At 44.6% G+C, this 24013-nt stretch overlaps 1 protein-coding gene across 1 annotated transcript in view; it reads left to right on the top strand.

The window, feature by feature from the left end:
• The window catches only part of GRIP2 (glutamate receptor interacting protein 2), a gene marked incomplete at its 5' end in the record, with an annotated part of 583703 nt that overhangs the window by 492463 nt on the left and 67227 nt on the right, over positions 1-24013 (top strand). The window contains 5 exons of the mRNA XM_081319562.1: positions 537-684; positions 3668-3837; positions 6981-7106; positions 7780-7932; positions 8335-8521. Coding sequence (XP_081175688.1) covers positions 537-684; positions 3668-3837; positions 6981-7106; positions 7780-7932; positions 8335-8521 — 784 coding nt within the window. The remainder of the gene's footprint in view (positions 1-536; positions 685-3667; positions 3838-6980; positions 7107-7779; positions 7933-8334; positions 8522-24013) is intronic.

The raw sequence follows: 24013 nt of genomic DNA, 5'->3' as shown, positions 1-24013 counted from the left end.
GCCAGAATGCCTGCAAAAATGTCACAAAGTACCCCCATAGGCACTCCCTATTTGAAAATGGTTCCTCACCAAGATGGGGCTGTAATCCTTCAGACATCAGGTTTACAATGAAATAAAGTTCTGGTTTTGGCCCTGGAGCTATACTTGGTCCTGTATAATGTGTACTGTTAGTTATAGTTATTAATTATAGTTATTTTTTTAAAAAAATATTCCAGTTGCTGGGTTGGGCTGCCTATCTCTCATTTGGTTGATCATTGAGATCTTTAAGCAGTAACTGAGAAGGGACATTTGCAAACACAGAGATTTTAGAGGTTGACTTTACAAGCATGCTTGCTTTACACTTTTCCTGAATTTCTGAATTTCAATATATGTTAAAGATTGTACAGTATTATATTCTACATAATATCCAGACTCCTGTGTGATCATATATGTCCAGCATATTATAAAAACTTCTGGTATTCCCACCTAACCCATTTGATGACCCCGTTGGGAACAGCTAAGCAGAATTAATTCCAAATGTCTTTTTTTATTTTTAGATATGGTAGCCAATGCGTCCGGCCCTTTGCTAGTGGAAATTGCAAAGGCTCCCGGCTCTGCCCTGGGAATCACATTATCAATGAATACCCATCGGAATAAGCAAGTCATAGTCATTGAGAAGATCAAGCCAGCTAGTGTGGGAGACAGGTAGGAGGCTGAACTGTGATTGTGTTTCTCCCGGATATGTTTGGTTTAATATTTATTTCTGTTTGAATTTTTTTCCCCTCTGGTGAGATCTGGGGAAGCTTGAAAAAAGCAGCACTGTATAAGTGCTACTCCTCACAAACTACATTTCTTACATAAGGGAAAAACTTTATTTGTGTATTTGATTTCTACCCTATCTTTATTTTTGGTCAGCTCAAGGTGATGTGCATAGCTAATGCTCCTGCATCCTATTTTCCCCACGACAACAACCTGTGAAGTGGGTTGGGCTGGCCCAAAGCCTCCCCGTTGGCTTTCATGCCTATATTGGTGAAAACCTCAGAATTATAATGCAGGGCTTTAAGGAACTGAGTTTATCTTGGGCACATCTGAGGGAAGGTTATCCCTTCCATGCCAAATACTTCCCTTTTCAGTTCATCCAGAAAAATGGCAGCACTCAAAACCAACCTCTGGTATATATTTTAGACTATTTCAAGAGTGGAAACCATCTTTATAAGTATTGTGAAACATCTAAAAAAAGAAAAGCCCTAATATTATTGGGAACAGAATATATCTGTTGTTCGATATTAACTAAAGTTTAGTTTAGTTTAGTTTAGTTTAGTTTTATTAAATTTTTATACCGCCCTTCTCCCGAAGGACTCAGGGCGGTGAACAGGGCATATAATAAAAATACAAAAATACAAAATTTAAAATAGAATTAAATTAATGCCCAAAATAAAACAATAAAATATACAAATATTTAAAACCCTAAATTAACTCCCCATCAGGCCAGGCCAGCTTGTTCGAATAAGTGGGTCTTTAACCCGCGCCGGAAGGAGCGGAGATCCGGTGCCATCCGGAGCTCAACCGGCAGTTGATTCCACAGAGTCGGGGCGCCCACAGAGAAGGCCCTCCCCCTGGGGGCCACCAGCCGGCATTCTCTGACCGGAGGCACCCTGAAGAGGCCCTCTCTGTGGGAACGCACAGGGCGGAGGGGAGTTGACGCCGGCAGCAGGCAGATAAAGTTGGTTTATCAGAAATAAATTAACCCTGTTAAACTTGCAATATGATGTTGACCTTTTAATATGAAAGATCAATTAGTTAAAGATCAATTAGTTCTCCAAAATCTTATCTATTGCATCAAAAGGTAACTGCACATTATTCCCTTTTATGGCAAGACATGTAACTGCAAAAAAAAAAAAAGAAATAGAAAACCAATTAAACTGAAGGAATTATATAAGTCAATAAAAATTTTGCTAAATCTAGTTTTACATTTCACTGTTCCTGTTCCTCCCTTTCGAGCCTTGCAAATCATTCTTGTTTTCAATCTGTTATACAAGGCTTTATATATTGCTATTTGTTCTTTAAACTATTGTTTTTATTTTTCTCAGGATGTCATCTACTTCATTCAACCACAGGCTTCCTCTGTCTTTCACTTCCTTTTGACCTATTCATTATTTCATAAATGTATTTCACAATTCAGTTGTCATTCATTCTGTCTATATACCGTAATTAAACCATCATGATATACTTATTTTGTATTTACCACTCCTTTTGTACTCAATTCAGGTTCATTTCTCAACCTTCAATTTTTGACCTTATCTTTTGTTAAACATGCATCTTAAATGAATCTTTCTGTCTGCATTTAATGGGTAGAGGCATACTCCTATATTTAAAGCCATTTTTTCATCTTTCAACAAAGATTCTCTCTGTGTAACAAGCCTGCTATTCATTGCTTTTCTACCAACATTTTCTGTCTTTCTCTATCCATTTTCCCTTCAGCTTCAACTTCCTCCTAAAGTATCAGATCCAGCACTTTGCTTTTTTTTGTTATTTGTATGCAATTTGCAAGTCATTCATTCAGTTTTCCCTTTCAGGCAACTACTTTTATATTTGAAATGTTCAGATCCATATTCCTTATTGTATTATACATTCTCTGACATTCAGTGTAAGAGTTCTCATGTTCTCAGCTAACCATATGTCATTATCTGTATACAAATTTACATGCACATATAGTAATTAACTAATAGCTGAAATGCCTCTATGAGCATTCCTTATACTATGAGAAATACACTAAAGGGAATTTACTGCTTAGTGTATTTCTGTGTATTGACATCCTTGTTTTATTAAGTCCTTTTGCACAATTTACATCATGCACATCTCTTATTGCATTCAGCAGTCAAGTAACATTCAATAGAGGTTATTCCATTCAGCCAAATATTCCATAATAATTTATGTCATATTCCATATTTTTATCATCAACAAATAAATGTCATTTTTTGTATTCGTAACATCCCACAGTGACTTGTTGAAGACCAAACTGTGATCTGCACAGCACCTGTTTGACAATGCTGAATGCTGCACTACTTTTCTGAAATTGTATTCGCTGTCATCTTTCAACTAGAGTTTAGCCAAACACCTTAACAGGCACACTAAATAAGCTGATTTTCCTGTAATTTTATATTGGCTGTTGCTACTTTCCCCTTTGTATAGGAGAGCATATACCACATTCTTCCAAATGTCATGCACAAATATAGTGTTCACAAACAAGTTAAACTCTTTTATTAAAAGCAATGGTAAACGGCAAAGAACAAAACGAAATCAGGACAAGCCCAGGGTAATTTTTTTTTTTCATTTGAAAAGTCCCCTTAATTTCTTGCGATAAAGATACATTTCAGATTCTGTTTGACCATATGAAAATATTCCTTTAATTTTTAGGGAAGGGTTACCTGTAGTTCAGTTACCCTGACTTTCTTTCATGATAAAACCTCTGTTCTTTCATGGCTTTTTTCAACCAGGAAACTTCAAAGCTGGATTTCTGGCTTTTTAAAAAATGAGGTTTCAGCTAAATCTGGGCAAAGAACATGGCAAAGAATATGTATGATGCAAAGTCATCAACTTTTGTGTGACTTTGATGCATTTTGAATTGCTCTACTTTTAACCACAGGTGACTGCAATATATGCCTGTGGTTGTGTGTTTCTCTGGCAGATGTGGGGCTCTGCATGTAGGTGATCATATCCTTTCCATTGACGGGACTAGCACAGAGCATTGCTCCTTGCTGGAGGCCACCCAGCTGTTAGCAGCCACATCAGAAAATGTCAAGTTAGAGATTCTCCCTGCTCACCACAGTAGACTTCCCCTCAAGTCTCTGGATACAGGTATGTGCCATGGATGAGCATAACATATGAAATACATCTGTTTCTTTGGTGCATGTGTATTTCTGGGTGGGAAATATACATCACCATCTTAATGACACAGAAATGTGACATTAGGTACAGTTTCAAAAAAACAACAACAAAATTAAGATCTTCTGAGAACCTCGCCTTTTATTGATACTTGTGGATTGGTGTGATTAAGTTTCTACTTTGGGAAATTAGTGTCTTCTAGAATCAAGCAACCATCACTATGCCAAAGTAACAGTGATGAATAGAGGATTTATAATACTTCAGTGATGGCTGAGTGATGTTCTGAAATCACTGTAAATCACTAGTGAAGGAATTGCTGATGCCAGTCCTGTCATGGGCCAAGCTAATGAATAGATCAAATTCTAGTTGCCATTTTAATTGTTTGGTTGTTTAGATTACTTTTTTTTGTAAAAACAAAATAGTTTAGGTAAAAGGTACCTCAAATAATTAAACACTGAGGTGATGATGGCCCTTTTCATGTATGTGTTACAAGGTATATGTCCAGCTTGTTACCTTGTAGATGCCCACATACAAGGTATATGTTCTAAAAACAAAGCATGCTGTTGGTTTCATAGCTGTATGCTTATTCACATGCACATTTATGTGAATGTAACTAATTGATGAACACTAGTATGATTAATATATCTAGACTTGTGATTTTCTTAATTGTGTCGCTATCCTTAATCACCATCTGGCAGAATTTGAAAACGTCTTGGGATCGAGGGGCAAACTTCTCTGTTGTTTTTGCTTGTTTAGTTTCCATGCCACTTCAGCCATTAAGACTCTAAATAGCCTATGGCAATATATAAATAGTGTCAACACACTAGTCATAAAAGCAATCATTCAGCGTCAATGCATAAAACTATGACTATAACAATTCATAATCCTCTAAACATAATTAAACACAGATTTACGTTCTGTAGTAAATCATCAGAATGTCTTCATCTCAAGTACCTCCTAAATAACAACATTTTTTAAATGAGCTGGTAAGCCTGGCTTCTCAGCATTGTTCACATTCTAACCTTCAAATGTATAGAGGATAGAGTGGTTTTCTAGATGCTTGTATTGCAAGAATCCATAACTCTTCATGAAAAGAACTTTTTCCAAAGCAAATTTAGAGGGAAATGTTTAAGTGAAAGATCACAGATTTTTTTTAAAAACTCACTTTCTCATTCTGTTTGTTTTTTTAACACTATACCTTCTTTCTGGAGTAGTAAAACACTTCATGAGGATTAGCCTGATGTTGTTGAGAGAGAATGTTTTTCAGATTTTTGGAAGGCAATTTTATGAAAGTTGTTCTGAATACAACCAGGAAATGTGACTAAATTCTCTGGCAGATATTTCAGCCTGGGTTGTATTTTACAGTCTTGTTTTACAACTGGAACTTGTGAAGGCTGTCTCTTCTAGTCATGAGTTTAATTCCAACTCTTTTAATTTTGCACACTCTAATAACCATCCTTCATGGATGAGATACTCTCTATAAATTGAATGTTCAGCTACAGTTTATGGAGTACCAGTATTGTGAAGGACTAGCTCTCTGACAAAGGACGCTGCAATGACAAGTAGCTATATTACATTCTTTAACCTAACTAATTTCCATGGATAATATCAGGAGCTTCTGTTCCCATTTTTGGAGACTATCTATTGTATTTAGTAAGCCTCTTTTGGCAATGTGAGTAAGCTCTTTGCAAGTGGATTGCCTACTGTCCGATTTCTAGGTTTATCATGAAATATTACAACCTATGTTCACTGTCTTAATACATAATAAGAAACAGAAAGTGACTTTATGTAAACAACAGAAGAGCAATATGCCTTAAACTATCAAGAGGAAAGTTTATTACAACTTCACAAAAAGAAATATATTTCCTCAAAGGTGCTGTTGAACTTGATCTTTCACCCTCATTATTCCCTGATCCTGTGGTTTTGAAAGTGCAGGAAAAATGAGTCCTATCAGATTGAAAGTAGAAGACAAGTTGAGACTCTAGAAAGAGTACAGAGAAGAGCAACAAAGATGATCAGGGGCCTGGAGGCTAAAACATATAGGGAACGGTTGCTGGAATTGGGTATGTCTAGACTCTAGTTTAATGAAGAGAAGGACGAGGGGGGACATGATAGCAGTGTTCCAATATCTCAGGGGCTGCCACAAAGAAGAGGGAGTCAAGCTATTCTCCAAAGCACCCAAAGACAGGACAAGAAGCAACTGATGGAAACTAACCTAAGAGAGAAGCAACCTAAAACTAAGGAGAAATTTTCTGACAGTTAGAACAATTAACCAGTAGAACAACCTGCCTCCAGAAGCTGTGAAGTCTCCAACACTGGAAGGTTTTAAGAAGAGACTGGACAGCCATTTGTCTGAAATGGTATAGGGTTTCCTGCCTAAGCAGGGGGTTAGACTAGATGACCTCCAAGGTCCCTTCCAACTTTTTTTTACTACTAATACTACTAGTATTTAAGCTATATGACCCAGTGTGCAAATATCTCAGTGTAATTGATGAATGATTTTTATCCAAAGCACATCAAGCCAAGCAAAAAAATTACTCAGATATTTTAAGGACTTTCTTTCCAATTTGTGTTCATTGTCCGGGGGCGGGGGGGTTGATATCATCCATCCCACTTAGTTTAGTTAGCAAATAAAGACTCTTGGCCCATTGTTTACCAAGAGTATATTTTACTGAAAGCTAAAGTGGTTACAGAAGTAGCAAAGCAGAATCTCCCTGTCTGGCACGCAAAAGTTACAATTAACTTTCCCTTTCACCTTAGCCATCTCCCTGTTATCGGTCCATGTCCAGTTTCACACCTTCTCCATCTCCACATTCTTTTCGTTGACCTTGGACTGCATTGGTGCATTTCACTTTTCAGGCCCACACGGCTTGATTCCCAAACCCTTCCCTTGTCTTCCCACATTCCGATCTTCTCCTTCCCCATGTTGCTAATGCCTGGCTGGCAGGTTACAATGCAAAGCTAGCAGAATGGCAGCCATGACAGGTGATTATTGTTTTTATGTGTGCAAGTGGGTTTTTAATTTTTTTTAGTAGTGAGCCAACTTATAGGTTTTAGTTGCCTGTGATTTTTGACATTCTCTTTTTGTTACATTATCTATCTATTGTTGGCAAAAGTCAAAGTGCAGAAGAGTGAACATCACCATTGCTGGGATCCTTGTGTCAGCTACTGCCACACCCACCATCCAGGACATTGCAAGACACCTACCTGGAATCAGACATCCAGCCAGGACTATTGTAAATGTAATGTAGCCTATGTTTCTATTTTCTTGATCAGTCTGAATTCACAGCAAACAGTGTGAAAGTCTGCTGCCTGAGATTTACTCAAAATTTGTTCCATGAGCTGTTTCTTCTGGACCAGGTTTGCCCTTTCCTATTGCCAAGCCTTCTCTCCCTTTTTCTTCTGAAGACCCACTCCTGGTTTTCAAGGTCTTCTGGAAAAAGTGCATATGGTTTTTCTTTACCTGCTCCTCCAGGGACCATCTACCCCATTCTCAGTACTCTTTGCAAATGCCTTCCTTGTCCTGTCCTTGAGACATAGTATGTGGTATAGGAGTTCAGTTTTTCCCAATTATTTCTAAAAGAATGAGAATGAAGAGGGAATCTCTATACTCTGCACAGGCTTTGAGAAAGCCCTTTCCAATTTGGCAAATTTAAATATTTTCATATTTAGCATCAGCAAAGATGCTAGCATCAAGGCTGGAAGACTGTTGATTTAGTAATATTTAGCAAGATACTTTGGGAATGGGAAAAGAATTGTCAGCGGTATCTCATTTTGATAAATGTGTTGGTAAAACTGGGACACAAAATGACATATTTTATTTCTTGATTAATAATTTAGCGTGGGATTGAATTGATATGAACAAGTAGGGGTTCACATCAAGTACTCAAACGGCTTCTTTTGCCTTTTATCTAGCTCTTGTAGCTTCCAACTTCGGATCTCCCACCATGAATACATCAGGGTTGGCCTACCAGAATTCCAATACTCTGCCTCGAAGCAATCATCCCATGAGCCCACGGGCCACAATGATGAGGAGAAGACAGAGGAAGAAGGAGCACAAAAGTTCATGTAAGGATCACAGGCTCTTGCAGGATTATTCAGGCTCATCTTCACAATTCCTTCCCCTTTTTTGAGGAATTAAAGGGAATGGACACTATATCTATTTTATCATCATTATGGTGATATGTTCTTATTGGCTCCTTTTAAATTTTCCTCTAAACTCAGAAACTCTTCCTTCTCATCTAGACATTTTGTCATACTTTCTCCTAGCTGCCTATGAAGAGAGGTAGAGAGATGAGGGTACAGGTGGAGGCATATCTTCTTATCTCTCCAAAAAGCTTGTTAAGATTGATGGCAGTTTGCTTGAGCTGTCTCCCTCATAAAAAATGGTTTCTAAGTTTCTCTTTGGAAAATGAAGTGTCCAGTGTTTCCTTAAAGTGCTAACTTGGTTGTGTCCCTCTCTTGTTTCAGTATCATTAGCTTCCAGCACTGTGGGTCCTGGTGGGCAGATTGTTCATACAGAAACAACAGAGGTGATTTTAAGAGGAGACCCCTTGAACGGCTTTGGACTGCAGCTCCAGGGTGGGATCTTTGCTACCGAAACCCTCTCTTCGCCGCCTCTCATCCGTTTCATTGAGCCAGACAGCCCAGCAGAAAGGTTAGAGACCTCTTGGGTTTCAGATAAGAAGGGTAGTGTTGCCACTTATTAACAGAGGTGTCCCCTCCTTCCCCATAGAGATCAATAGACAACCCATGATCCATTGGGTCATCTTTTTTCCAGCATATCACATAGGCTGGTACTGTTTCCCCTCCCACTATGACCCTCAGCAGAGTCCCTGTGAAGTTTCCTCTTCCTCCACCTGTTCAGTTGACCCATGGAACTGCCTACCACTTTGCTCAGTATGGGAGGAACAAAGGGAACTGCAGGCCACAAAAAAAACCTCCACACCTGCTTCCTCTCCTGATATATTTCCCTTCTATCCAAGGTGCCCTCCAGCCAGCCCTACCCAGCAGGAATCTAAGTTCCCTCGCCATCCACTGCCATTAAAACATTTCAAATTTTGGCTTGACTTCCAAAGCAGCCAAACTCCACTTGCCCATCAGGCCTTGCTGCCAGATGATTGGACACAAGGTCAAGAGGGAGGGAAAAATCAGATCAGGTATACACTCTTCCCATCTTCCCTTGCACCATGCAAACTGTGGATTTCTAAGAAAAGTAACATGGCACTGAGGCCACCACAGCTTTGCAAATTTCTATCCCATGGGAATAATGGATCCTCCATTTTGGATGCATTCTATAAGTTAGCCCTTTTGAGGTACCTTGGTTCAGAAATTGTTGCCCTATGATACACCACTTTGCCCGATTAAAGACTACAAACAGACAGACATGAAAGTTTTCCTCTGAATTCTAACTGGCAATTACTTGGAGCTTGCACAGGTATAAAAGAATTAACAAAAGAGCAATTTCTGTTCTATTTTGTTGTACATTGCGGTGTTTTCAGCATTTCCTGAGAGGGGCAATTGAATCTAGATTTTGTGGTATTGTAGTAGCATTCAGAATTAAACAGTCAAAGGCAGCCTACCATGAAATGGTCACAAATCATTACAACTGCACCATAATTATCCTGACAGCTTGATTAACTCAAAGAGCACTCTGCTTTGTGATTTGACCACTTTGCTACAGCATCAGAAATAATAGATTATTCTGCTATTGCATTCATAGCCTGAAGGACAGCAATAGGTTTGCTTCTTCTGTAACAGGGATTCCTTTTCAAGTGTGTGTTTGCATGTACAAGTAGTTCTCTACTAATGACCAGCCCCTTAGCAATTGTTCAGCATTATGACAGACCTCTTTGGGGATACTTACAATCTGGTTCTGAAGTTCCAACAAACACTTCCCCTAATGATCACCTGGCAATATCTCAAACACTCAACAACCAGCCCCCATTGATGGCTGTTTGCAGCCTCTCGTAGTCGTGTGACCACATTTTACTGACTTTTTGCCAAAAAACTGAAAGTAAATGCCATTTTTTGCCAAACCCAACCCATAGCAAATCGTTGGTTTGCCTAACAACTGTGGCGTTCATTTAATGACCACTGCAAAAAAAGGTTATAAAACCAGGTCAGTCATTTACAACTGTCACTACTTACAACCGTGATGGGGAGGCTCCATTACAGTCATGAATCAAGGACTACCCGTGGTAAGTTAAGGACAGATATCTGCTGTTGGGTGCAGTTGCAGCAAGTGAAAAGAGAAGATTTGTTTTGTGACTATAACACTAATACAGCCACGGTGAAAAAACTGAATCAGAGCAAATAAATCTTAGATCGGAGAATCTCAGAAGAGAACTAGTTCGTGCTATCTATACAGCATAGTTTGTTATCGTAAAACTCTGTGCGCCTTCAGACAAATTGTAAGAATGAGGAAAGTTTTCTATGCTTTCAAACGTGATGTGTATTTATGTTACATATTTTGTACTTGTCTTCCTTTTTCCCAGGCAGCTGTTTTAGGAGCAGTTATGATTGTAAAAATATATAATATCTGGAAGGGTTGTAATCCGAAGTACAGATTCAGACTGTGTTGTGTCTCACATATTCTTGGTGAAGTTGAACTTGGTCTAGTATTTTTTATGGCCCCTTTCTTTCAGGAAGCTCAGGACATTGTTAGACTAGTAAATGTGACAGACATCATAGTTGCAAAGTCAGCAGTTTGTGTATGTCTATGAGTGTGTGTGTTTGTGTACAATTAGATGTGTTGTCCCAAGAGGCATGGTATTTACTCAGTTGTGCTTGGCACAAGAGCAAAACATGGGTATATCTAAATGGAATAAGTAACACAAGTTTTATGATGTTTTTACTTTTTACATGGAAGCTTAAGAAAGAGAGATCCAGCCTAGAATTAAGGAGAAATTTCCTGTCAGTGAAAACAATTAATCAGTGGAACAGCTGGCCTCCAGACGTTGTGGGTGCTCCATCACTGGAAGTTTTTAGAATAGAATAGAATAGAATAGAATAGAATAGAATAGAATAGAATAGAATAGAATAGAATAGAATAGAATAGAATAGAATAGAATAGAATAGAATAGAATAGAATAGAATAGAATAGAATAGAAAGGGACCTTGTAGGTCTTCTAGTCCAGCCCCCTGCTCAAGCAGGAGAACCTATACCATCTGAGACAGGTGATTGTTCAGTCTCTTCCTGAAAATTTCCAGTGATGGAGCACCAACGATTTCTGGGGGTAAGCTGTTCCATTGGTTGATTGTCCTCATTGTCAGGAAGTTTAAAAAGTTTAAAAAGAGATTGGACAACCTTTTATCTGGAATGGTATAGGGCAGGGGTAGGCAATCTTGGCTCTTTTATGACACATGGACTTCAACTCCCAGAATTCCTGAACCAGCCATGCTGAGGGGAAAGAGGGGTTTCCAAGCTGAGCCATGCTGGCTCAGGAATTCTGGGAGTTGAAGTCCACAAGTCATAAAAGTGCCAAGGTTGCTTACCCCTGGTATAGGGTCTCCTGCTTGAGCAGTGGGTTGAAGTAGAAGATCTCCAAGGTCCCTTCCAACTGTCTGTTATTTTGTATACTGCATATTCATCGACGCCCATCCTACAGAAATATTTCTTTGCTAGTTTTGCGATCCTCTATTTTTAATTATAGGGATGTGGTGGCTCAGTGGGTTAGGACACTGAGCTTGTCAATCAGGAGGTCGGCAGTTTGGCGGGTCGAATCCCGAGTGCCGCGTAACAGAGTGAGCGCCTGTTACTCGTCCCAGCTTCTGCCAACCTAGCAGTTCAAAAGCACATAAAAATGCAAGTAGAAAAATAGGGACCACTACGGTGGGAAGGTAACAGTGTTTCGTGCGCCTTTGGCGTCTAGTCATGCCGGCCACATGATGACGGAGACGTCCTTGGACAAGCGCTGGCTCTTCGGCTTTGAAATGGAGATGAGCACCGGCCCCTAGAGTTGGAAACGACTAGCACGCACGTGCGGGGGAACCTTTACCTTTACCTTTTACCTATTTTTAATTATAAGAATTTGACAATAGGATATAAGCTGCATTAGATATGTTTGTATTCTGCTAACTGCAGTGGTGCCCAAGAGTAGTACACAGACTTCCATGTTATCTAAGTGCAACTAACTAACTCTGAATTCTGTCTTATTCTTCCTTGCTTATCAGGTTAAACTTGTATTTGTTTCCATAAAATTTACACTGCAGTTTCTTCCAGTCAACACAACATTGATATTGTTATAGGGGCCGGTGCTCATCTCTGTTTCAAAGCTGAAGAGCCAGCGCTTGTCCAAGGACCCAATAAATCTTTGTTTATCTAATTAAACTGGTTAAGTGCAGAAAATATGTTTCATAGTAGATTGTGTTCTGTTTGATGAGTTACAATTGGGGCAAGGCTCATTTCTACCATTCAAACCTTGTAGTGATTGAAGATGAACTGTTATGATTTATGCTCAAAGGCCATGAAATACTAAACTCAGAAGAGTCCAGGAAGTGAGGTTAGTACCTATGGAGGCTAAAAAAAGTGTTGCTTTTAGAATTTGGAAACAAGGTCAGATTTGTGAGAGATCCTCAGAAATTACTTTTCCCAAATCAGACTCTTCCCCCACCCCCGCCCCATCTTTTCAATTTACATTATCCACAGTTGTCTCCAGGTTATGGTCAAAAAAGTTAAGATGGCATCCATAACAATATACTCAAAGTTATGCCTATTTTTATAGACAGAGCACCTTCAAAACATCTTGACTGTTTTTACCATACCTTGCAGATATCTCAGCTATTGTCACATTTTCCCCCCCTACAAATGCTAGTATTTAAATGAGGCCATATACAACTGAGACCCTAGACCTCATTAATTGGAGGTAATGAAACAGAGGCTGAATGGCTTCTACCTGGGATGTTGGAGCTGCATGATGTATGATGACTTTGCATTCATTGCAGGATTGTCCTAGTTGATTTCCAAGATCCCTTGCAACTCCAAAATGCAATGAGGTCTGCCTTGGTTTTACTTTACAAAATAGTATTCCTATTGCTTCTACTTTTATGCTGGCTTCGATTATTTTTGTTGCCTTATTTTTGTGGGCATATTTCATTACGTTGATTTATTCAGTTTAATTTTTGATGACATTGTTTGCCCTGTTGAATATTCTATTTACTGAAAGGTAGATAGACACATTGAAAAACAATTTATACACAATTTAAGATTAAAAATGTCTAGATTATACAGATTCTGCATTTTCAAGCCTTTTTTTCTTGTTAAAACAAGGTAGAGAAGCAAATTTATATTGCACACAGAGATAGAAGCCAAAAACAAAAATGAAACTTTTTCCCTCTCCAGATTTTCTTCTTTGAATTCTAATTATGTATTCTTCAGATATGTTAAGTGGTTTACATGTCTCACTCAAGGATGTACAGTATGTCTGTATTTTGATAGCTCTCATAGTATGATATAGTGGCTAAATTTGGCCATAGTGCCATAGACACATTTGCTTCTTCAGATTGAGTTTGGGCTAGAAGACCTCCAAAGTCCCTTCTGTCCTATGCGACTATGATTCTATGATATTTTCCAATGTTTTTCTGCTCTCATTCCTTGTTACTTCGCAAATGAAATGGGGTTATGATCTACAGTTCAGCAACATTATAGTTTTCCCTCTAGAAACAAATCAGTTGAGTGTGAGAATCGCTAACTTTGTAAGACTCAGCCATTATGGAAAAAAATGCCAACTCCTTTTCACTGCTTTTTACATTGGATAAGTAAGAGAAATACATAAAGGTAGATTCACATTTTCAAATCCTTCTTAGCTAATCAAAATAAGAACGTTTTTATTACTACTGTTGCTGATAACAGGGTAAAGGATGATCATGAAACACTATATGCTTTCCATCTTCCACTAATAGCACAATTGCTTTATCTTGACACATTTGATCAAGCAGCCACTCCTTATTAGAATAAAGACCAAATACTCTTTGTTTAAATTCAGCTGCAGATGCCATCTGGCCATGACAGAGTACTCAATTTTTCTCAGGCATTGAAGAATAATGCTGTGGGAAAGAGGCTTCCATCATTTAACTGGGAGGAATTCCAAATCACACCACTGAGGTTCATCTATGTATTTTAGATCAAAACTCTTCATCCACAACCTAAACTTCTCTTAGAGTCAGATACAGATTTTCCTGACCAGTCCTAATGAACATATATGAAATTGTATATGAGGGACGCGGTGGCTCAGTGGGTTAGGACACTGAGCTTGTCGATCAGAAGGTCAGCAGTTTGGCGCAGGGGTGTCAAACTCAATTTCATTGAGGGCCACATCAGCGTTGAGGTTGCCCTCAAGTGGCCGGGTGGGTATGGCCAGGGTGGGCGTGGCCTACTGGGTGGGTGTGGCTAGAGTGCATATGACCTACTGGGTGGGCATGGCCAGCTCTACATTGTTCTCATCAAGGGTGCCTATGGGGGCCTGGGCAGGAGTGGGAGAGATCTGAGGGTCTCTGGCAGAAGGAAGGTCTCTGGGCCAGGGCCAAGGCAGTGGGGGCCGTTCCCTCACTTTTTCCAGGATGGCTTCGCGGGCCACATGAAACCACTTCACGGACCAGATCTGGCCCCTGGGCCTTGTGTTTGACATGTCTGGTTTGGCAGGCCAAATCCCGAGTGCCACGTAGCAGAGTGAGCGCCTGTTACTCGTCCCAGCTTCTGCCAACCTAACAGTTTGAAAGCACGTAAAAATGCAAGTAGAAAAATAGGGACCACTACGGTGGGAAGGTAACAGCGTTCCATGCACCTTTGGCGTCTAGTCATGCCGGCCACATGACCACGGAGACGTCCTCGGACAATCGCTGGCTCTTACAGAGATGAGCACCGGCCCCTAGAGTCGGAAACGACTAGCACACATGTGCGGGGGAACCTTTACCTTTTTACCTTATATGAGGCTATCCAGTCATATGCTATACGAGGCTATCCTATTCATATTTTGATTGCTGTTGAATGCCAAGATTGTTGTAGTCGCTTATTGTACCCCAGTGAATTCTAAAAGTACTTAGCATGGGTATGTTATAATCTTTCTAGTATTCTAGCCCCAACCTCAGGAGAACTAGCACTCATCTGTTTCATGCTATATTTCTGTTCTAAGTGGCTCACAGTGTCTCCAAAGCACTGAACAACACAGACAAGGCCATGGAATTGGGAAGGAGGGAACAAGAATTCATCCAGGCAATCACATAATTCTTCTAAAGAAGTTGGAGCAGCTCCAGAGTTTGCAAACAGGAAAACAGTCCTCTATCTCTGCATTTGGGGATATAGCTGTAGCACATCTTGATCAGTGGCAGGCAGGCAAGTAAATTTGTGACTCACTGTAAGCCAGTCCTGCCATCTTAACTAGCAACCAATCTCAGGCAACTAATGCATGTGTAACATAGGGAATATGTTGACCCTCAACATATCCCTAGTATTATGTAGTTTGTGTTTTAAATGGATTCAGTACAGTGCATCACAGAAACTCAACTTGTTACCTGAGCCAATCCAGTTGAAAAGCTAAGCAGGGTCAGGTTGGTTAGAGAGAGACCTCCAGGCATGTATATGGTAGACCCGGGTAGCTGAAAAAACAGAGGGAAACCATTTCCATATTGCTGCATGGAAATGTCCATGAAGTCACCAGGAGACAAACTTGATTTGAAGGAAATGTTACCTTTACCTTTACCGGCGTCAACTTCCCTCCGTCCAGTGCGCTCCCACAGAGAGGGCCTCCTCAGGGTGCCTCCGATCAAGGAATGTCAATTGGTGGCCCCCAGGGGGAGAGCGTTCTCTGTGGGTGCGCCAGACCTTTGGAACCACTTGCCGGTTGAGCTCCGAACGACCCCCGACCTTCGCTCCTTTCGGCGTGATCTCAAAACCTTTCTTTTTGAACAAGCTGGCCTGGTCTGATGGGTTGGGGCTGGGTTTTATAATTGGTTTTAACTTTTAATATGTATTAATTTATTACGGGCATTGTAGTTTAATTACTTTTTAATTTTTGTATCCTGGTTTTTATTATGTATTGCCCTGTTCACCGCCCTGAGTCCTTCGGGAGAAGGGCGGTGAAGTAGCCGAAGGACCACTCGGGACGACAGGTTACTGAACTAAGACTTTATTTAGAACAAGGCAAAAACAGAATAACTTGTCCGGCTTTTATAGCCGGCAGCTGTCAGTGAGATCCAATCAGGATCGTTTCTTTTGGCGCCGCGTCTAGCCGAGCCAATCACCGCCGTCTTCTCTTGACAGTTCTTCTTTCCGCGTGGTGAGCCGGCTTGGTGTTTTGACAGCCGCGAGCTGTCAGTGGCTGCGCCTGCGCCCTGGCGGGGAACTTTGACAGCTGTCAAAGTTCCCGCGTGTTCTCCTGTCAGTTTTGTTTACCTCATGGAATAAATGGAATAAACGGTTTTAACTTACTGCTAACGTTTTGTATACATATATATTACACCCCTTACCCCTCCCCTGGAGTGTTTCCTCCCCCTTGTTGGTCGTTGGAGCCGGCCCATTGGTAGTCTTTCAAATATGTTGGGGCTCTTCTGTTCCTGTTTGAACGCCTTGGGGGTGGTACGATGTCTGGCTCGGGTAGTGGCAAGTTCTCTTGATCCTCCTCCCCTTGATTTGGTATCAGCAAAGTGTCTCCGGGGGGTGGGTTTTGGTGCTCCTGTGGGTGAGGGTCTGGGCGGTGTTGTGGCTGTCTTGGCCTGAGCTGATCAATGTGCCGACGCAGATTGCCTTCAGTAGGCGTGTGTATTAGGTAGGAAATGGGTCCTGTTTGTTGTAACACCGTCCCTTGGACCCATTTATTTTTTGCTGTGTATGATCGTGCCCAGATCATTTGCCCAGGTTTAAATGTACGAGGTGGGGGGGGTGATCTGGCTCCGCGGTGTAAGTGTCGGGATGTAGTCTGTCGAGCCGCGTTATCAGTCTCCTCCCCCATCTTAGCTCTGCTGGTGTCTTGCCGGTTGTCGTGCAGGGAGTTGTATGTTGTGACATTAGGAACTGGCTGAGTCGACGCTGCCAGTTCCCCTTTACGAACTTTTTTAAGGCTTCTTTAGTTGAGCGCACCATAATTTCAGCCATCCCGTTCGTCGATGGGTGGAACGGTGCAGACGTGACCAGTCTAATACAGTTCTTCATAGTGAACATCTGAAATTCACGAGAGGTGAATTGAGGTCCGTTGTCTGAGACCATGGTGTCTGGGAGGCCGTGGGTGGCGAATATTTTCCTAAGGGCTTGTATGGTGGCCCCTGAAGTGGTTTTTCTAAGGGGAATTACTTCTAACCATTTTGAATAGCTGTCAACTATTATTAGGAAACTCTGCCCTTGGATTGGTCCTGCAAAATCTAGATGTATGCATGACCATGGGTTTTTTGTAGTTTCCCATTTATGAATTGGGGCTTGGGGTGGTTCGCTTCGTGTTGACTGACAGGTGTAGCACCCTCCCACATATTTTTCTATCTCTATCTATGCCAGGCCACCAGACATAATTTCTGGCCAGAGCCTTCATTTTAACTATGCCTGGATGCCCTTCGTGTAAGGTGTCTAATGTTTGTGCTATGTTTTTGTCAGGTATTACTACCCTGTTTCCCCACAAAAGGCATCCCAGGTGTGAAGACATTTCGTTTTTCCTGTTATAGTATGGCTGGAATTGAGGGTGTGGATTTTTTGCTGGCCATCCTGTGGTTGTCCACCTGAGGATTCTGCTGAGTATTTTGTCCTTAGCTGAATTTTTAGCTATAATTTTAGCGGAGAGGGGGCAGTCAGGAAGTTGGGATATTGCCAGGATCAGCCCTGCTGGGGCTGGGTCAGGGTCCTTGCCTTGAATTGGTAGCCTGCTGAGGCAGTCTGCGTGTCCTAATTCCTTCCCTGGTTTATGTATTAATTTGTATGAATATGCTGATAAGAAGGTGGACCAACGCAGTATTCTTGGAGATAGAATCTGCGGGGTTGTTTTATCCCAAGTGAATATTCCTAGTAGTGGTTTGTGATCCGTGAATATGGTAAAGGGTCTCCCATAGAGGTAGTCATGGAACTTTTTTACCCCTGCGACTATTGCTAGTGCTTCTCTATCGATTTGCGTGTAGTTTCTTTCAGCTTTTGACAGGGTGCGTGAATAAAAAGCTATGGGTCTTTGGGTGCCATCCTTGTATAGATGACTTAATACTGCCCCAATTCCATAGGGAGATGCATCGCAAGCGATGCATACCGGTGTGTCTTCTCTAAAGAGGGTGACTGTTGAACTGTTACAGATGATATTTTTTAATGACTGGAAGCTATTTTCATGTGTTTTGGTCCAGGACCAGGCAGTTCCCTTGTCTAGGAGCCTATGGAGAGGCTCTGCTATAGTGGCTTTGTGGGGAAGGAAAGCATGGTAGAAGTTTAATAACCCCAAAAAGGCTTGGAGCTCTTGTTTATTCTTTGGACAGGGAGCTGTCTGAATAGCCTTTAGTTTTTCTGTGGTGGGGTGGATGCCTTGGGTGTCTATTTTGTACCCTAGGAATTCTGTGGAAGTGACTCCGATGGAGCACTTTTCCCGTTTTAGTTTGAGACCGGCTTCTCTGAGCCGGCTCAGCACAGCTGACAGTCTGTCAGCTAAGTTTGCTTCGTTTTCCCCGGCGATGAGAACATTGTCGAAATAGGGACAGACCCCGGGTATCCCTTTTAAGGTTTTCTCCATGATACCTTGGAAGATACCTGGGGCTGCCGATATGCCAAATTGGAGTCTTTTCACTTTAAAGGCACCGCGGTGGGTGACAATTGTTTGAGCTTCCGCGGTGTCATTTGTGACAGGCAGTTGCAAGTACGCCTGCGTCAGATCAAGTTTTGCGAAAATGGCGCTGGAGCGGATGGAAGCGAGGACGTCCCTCACTGCTGGCACCGGGTAAGCATGGGGGCTGAGGGCTAGGTTAAGGGTCGCTTTATAGTCTGCACATAATCTAATTTCCCCATTAGGTTTAACTGGGGTGACTATTGGGGTCTCCCAGCTTCCCCCTTCAGTTGGTTCCAGCACCCCTAGTCCTATGAGGCGTTCTAGCTCGTTCTCTATTTTTTCTTTGAGGGCAAATGGAACCCTCCTAGCTCTTATCTTTATGGGCTGGATGGTAGGATTTAATTTTAAGGAGATGGGAGGGCCAGTGTATTTTCCTAGTGTGCCATCAAAGACGTCTGCATACTTGTTGCAGATGGCTTCGAGGCTAGAGGCTTGTACTGTATTTACCCCAGTAATGGCGATGCACAGAGGGCTGAACCAGTTCAGCCCAATTAGGTTGGTGCAGTTCCCTGGAGTTACTAAGACTTCCAGGGGTCCCTTGAATTTTTTGTATTCTACAGCGACCTTAGCCTTCCCTTCTAGAGGAATGGGGTTTTTTTGAAAATCTGCTAGATGGACCTGGGTTTTTTTAAGAGGAATTTTCCTATTGCTTCGCTGGCATATCTCCTGATACGTTTTGAACGATATTAAGGAGACTGCTGACCCGGAGTCCACCTCCATGAGGCAAGTGACTCCCTGAATTTTTACCCTGATCCTTACTTTTGGACTTAGGCTATGCACCTTATCTATTGTTTCCACTAAGATCCCTGGCGCTCCTCCCTTGTTGGCCTGGGCGGTTGGCCTACCTGGGGGGTTGGCCTCCAGATCATGCACGTTGTCGCGGGGCCGGCTTCGGCACACTGGTTTGATGTGGCCGGTTTTTCCGCAATTGTGGCATTTTGCGTTCCGGAACCGGCAGCTTCCCCGGGCATGGTTGCCCCCGCAGCTGGCACAGGTGGCCCGTTGCTCGTGTCGTGGTGGCGGGGGGGTTCTGGCTCTTTGGCGATCTGACGTGTCGCTTCTCCGCTGTTGTCGACGCTCCATCCTGCGCTGAAGGGCCTCACCGTCGGTGAAGTCTACGGACTCGTCGCTGTCACTGAGGGTTGCGTTCTCGTGGTATATGGTTGCTGGACTTTCTGGTGTTGTGGCGGTCAGTTTTTTCTTGTGGTTATATTCGTAGGCCATTATCTCTCGGGTCAGTTCGGCTAGGCTCATGTCTGGTTTTGACGTCAGTTTTTTCTGGAGACGCTCGTCCCTCAAGCCTATCACCACTTGGTCCCTGATGCGGTCTTCCAAGTCGGGAAAGCAGCAGTTACGAGCGGCATGCCTGACCCCGGCGATGAAGTCGTTTGCGGGCTCGTCCGGTCGCTGCTTCTTCTGGGCGAACTGTACTCGCCAGTACAGCTCCGAGTGGGCTGGCATATAATGTTTGTTGAGCTGGTCGACCAGGTCCGCGTAGGAGACTTCTGTGATGGGTACCGGGCTGAACAGCCCAACGGCAGCGTCGTATACCGGGGGCCCGCTGATGTACAGGAAAGCAGCGGCCTTTGCTCTGTCGTCGGTGATTTTGCTGACGAGGAGGAACCCCTCGACTTGCCCCAGGTGTGACTGCCATCTCTCCGGATGGCGGGTATCGAATTCCCTCACACGCCCGAAGTTGGCCATGTCGTCCGGTCCTGGTCTCGCTCCGTTCGAAAGTTAAAACTTCCAGTGACAGCTCTGGCCGGGAACTCTCTTCCTCGGCCGTGACTTCAGCTCAGGAGCGATCCCACCTTCGTCGCCAGTGAAGTAGCCGAAGGACCACTCGGGACGACAGGTTACTGAACTAAGACTTTATTTAGAACAAGGCAAAAACAGAATAACTTGTCCGGCTTTTATAGCCGGCAGCTGTCAGTGAGATCCAATCAGGATCATTTCTTTTGGCACCGCGTCTAGCCGAGCCAATCACCGCCGTCTTCTCTTGACAGTTCTTCTTTCCGCGTGGTGAGCCGGCTTGGTGTTGTTCTGAACCAGCCCTCTTCTCGCACCCCTAATCAAAAGAAGAGACTGGAAAGCGTCCAAGGCTAAAAGGCTTCTGCCAAGATTTAATAGTAAACACACAAGAGCTTATCTTCTCAAGCAAAAGAGTTGCTTTCAGCAACCAGCCCCTCCCCAAACACTCCTTTTATAGAGAGCTCAGGGCGTGGTCTCCCTGTGCCTCCTCCCGAGGAGTCCCATAGCCTTCCTTTGTTTGTCCCTGCTCGACTGCCTCCTGCGTCGGGCGTCCTTGAACAGGGCCAGCTGTGGGTCATCATCCTCCGCACTCTCGGGCTCACACAGCTGAGCAGAGGTTCCCGGCTGAGGACTCTGCAAAGTCTCCAAATCATCATCAGCCGGTTCGTTTCCCTCCTCCCCCACATCTGAGTCCTCCGATACATCGGACCCGGCTGTCGGACCCACAGGCTGGCCCTGAGTCACAACACTATCCCGCACCGCAGGGCCCTTCCCCCGGGTCTGCCGATCCGGATGCGGTCGGGATGGGAACTGTTCGTGAAAAGCAGTCACCAACGCAGGGGCATGAACAGCGGTCGCGTCTTCCCATGTGAAGTCCTCCGGCCCGTACCCTTTCCACTCGATCAGGTACTGGAAGCGACCTTTCAGCCAGCGGGAATCCCTGATGCTGGCGACCTCGTACTCGGGGGTGCTGCCTCCATCACGAGGTCCTGATGGGGGAGGTTCCGCTTGGCGAAGTGGACAGGCCGGTTGTTCGGGGACCAACAAGGACCGATGGAAGACGGGGTGCACGCGCAGGGAACGTGGCAGAGTTAAACGATAGGCGACCGGGTTGATGACGGCCTCGACTGGGAACGGTCCAAGGTAACGGTGGTCCAGCTTCCTCGCCGGCCGAGTGGATGGTAGGTTCCTGGTGGACAGCCAGACCCGATCCCCCACCGATAGTGGAGGCGTATCCCTTCTCGACCGATCGGCGAACCTCTTGTAGTCGGCCTTGGCCTTCTCCAGCTGCCGTCGCACCAACCGATGGATCGCCTGTAACTCCGCCATGAATTCGTTCGCTGCCGGCTCCGGTGAGTCCACGGGAGAAAGGGGGAAAAACCGAGGGTGATAACCCACGTTGGCCAAGAACGGTGTCATCTGCGTGGAGGTGTGCTGCGAGTTGTTAAAGGCAAACTCGGCTATGGCCAAATAGTCCACCCAATTGTCCTGCTGCAGGTTAACGTAGCAGCGCAGATACTGCTCTAAGATGCCGATAACCTTCTCGGTACCCCCGTCGGTCTGAGGATGATGCGCGGACGAGAGGCAAACCTTAATGTCCAACGCCCGCATCAACTCCTGCCAGAAGCGGGCTGTAAACTGGGCCCCCCTATCGGAGACGACTCTATCGGGAAGGCCGTGCAGCCGGAACACCTGTTGGATGAACATGCGACTAGTGGCGCGAGCTGACGGTAAGCCGCGACAGGGGATGAAGTGCGCCATCTTGGTCAACATGTCCACCACCACAAACACTGTCGTGAAGCCGGAGGATGGGGGTAGATCCGTCAGAAAGTCCATGGACACAGCCCCCCAGGGTCTCTTGGGCGTTGGCAAAGGCTGCAGTAAACCAGGCGGGGCCCCTGTCGCTGACTTGGCCTGCCTGCATGGGACGCAGGAGGTGACATAAGACTGGACATCGTGTCGGACTCGGGGCCACCAGAAGGTACGGGAGACCAGGTTCAGAGTCTTGAACAGGCCAAAATGCCCCGCAGCCGGGTTATCATGACATTGGCTGAGGACGAGTCCCCTGAGTGGCCCTCCTGGAACATAGAGCCGGTCACGATAATACAGGAGTCCATCCGTGACCGACCAAGGCGAATCTGGCCCCACCTCTTCCTTCCGCTGAGCCACCCACGCCTCCTGCTGCTGCGCCTCCCGGATCCGAGCCCGTATATCCACCGGCTCCCGCACCGCAGCAAAAGACTCGACGGGGATCACGGTCCTGGGCGGAAGCTTGTCTTCCACTCGGGTGTACTCGGGCTTCCTGGACAGAGCATCCGCTCTCTGGTTGTGCCCGCTTGGTATGTACCGCACCCGGAAGTCAAACCTCGCAAAGAAGAGGGACCACCGGATCTGGCGTTGGTTCAAATTCCGAGCGGTCTGCAGGCTTTCCAGATTCTTGTGGTCCGTCCGGACCTCGATCTGATGCCGCGCCCCCTCCAGATGATGCCTCCAAGCCTCGAACGCCGCCTTGATGGCCAGCAGCTCCTTCTCCCAGATGGTATAGTTGCGCTCCGAGGGGTTCAATTTCCGAGAGTGATACGCGCAAGGGAAAAGGGTACCGTTGGGCGTCGCTGCCTGGAGTAACACGGCCCCAATGGCAATGTCGGAGGCGTCCGCCTCCACGACAAACGGCCGTTGCGGGTCAGGATGCTTCAAGATGGGCTCCTTCATGAAGGCGTCCTTCAAAGCTTGGAACGCCTGTTGTTCGGGGGCGTTCCACTGGAACCGAGTCTTCTTCTGCAGGAGCCGGGTGAGGGGGGCTGTCAAGGCAGCAAAGCCAGGGATGAATGTCCGATAGTAGTTGGCAAATCCAAGAAGTCGCTGAACATCCTTCACGCGACGCGGGGGTTGCCAACTCTGCAACGACTCAACTTTACTCGGTTCCATGGCGATGCCCTCAGGAGAAATGCGGTGGCCCAAGAAATCAATGGTCACCTGGTAGAACTGGCACTTCTCCAACTTGGCAAACAGCCGATGTTTCCGGAGGCGCTGCAGGACCTGACGGAGATGCTGATGATGCGCTTCACGTGACGGGGAGTAAATCAGGATGTCGTCCAGGTAAATCACAACAAACTGGTCCAACAGATCCCGAAAGATGTCGTTCATAAAATGCTGAAACACAGCGGGGGCGTTGGTCAGGCCAAACGGCATCACCGTGTACTCGAAATGTCCATAGCGAGTACCAAACGCCGTCTTCCACTCATCACCCGGCCGAACCCTGACGAGGTTGTAAGCTCCACGCAGGTCCAGTTTCGTGAAGATCTTAGCCTCCCGGAGTCGGTCCAAGAGCTCGGGGATGAGGGGCAGCGGGTAGCGGTTACGCACCGTGATGGCGTTGAGTTTCCGGTAGTCACAGCAAAGCCGTAACTCGCCCGACTTCTTTTTGACGAAGAGCACGGGCGCAGACACTGGCGAGGACGAGGGCCGGATGAAACCACGAGCCAAGTTCTTTGTCAGGAAGTCCCGCAATGCAGCCAACTCGGGCTCCGACATGGAGTACAAACGCCCCACTGGGAGAGGCGCATCAGGGACTAGGTCAATGGAGCAGTCGTAGGGCCTGTGCGGGGGTAATTGGT

The sequence above is a fragment of the Vipera berus genome, assembly GCF_964194415.1.
Source record: "Vipera berus genome assembly, chromosome: 2".
Lineage (NCBI taxonomy): Eukaryota > Metazoa > Chordata > Lepidosauria > Squamata > Viperidae > Vipera > Vipera berus.
This window is presented reverse-complemented; position numbering and strand designations above follow the sequence as displayed.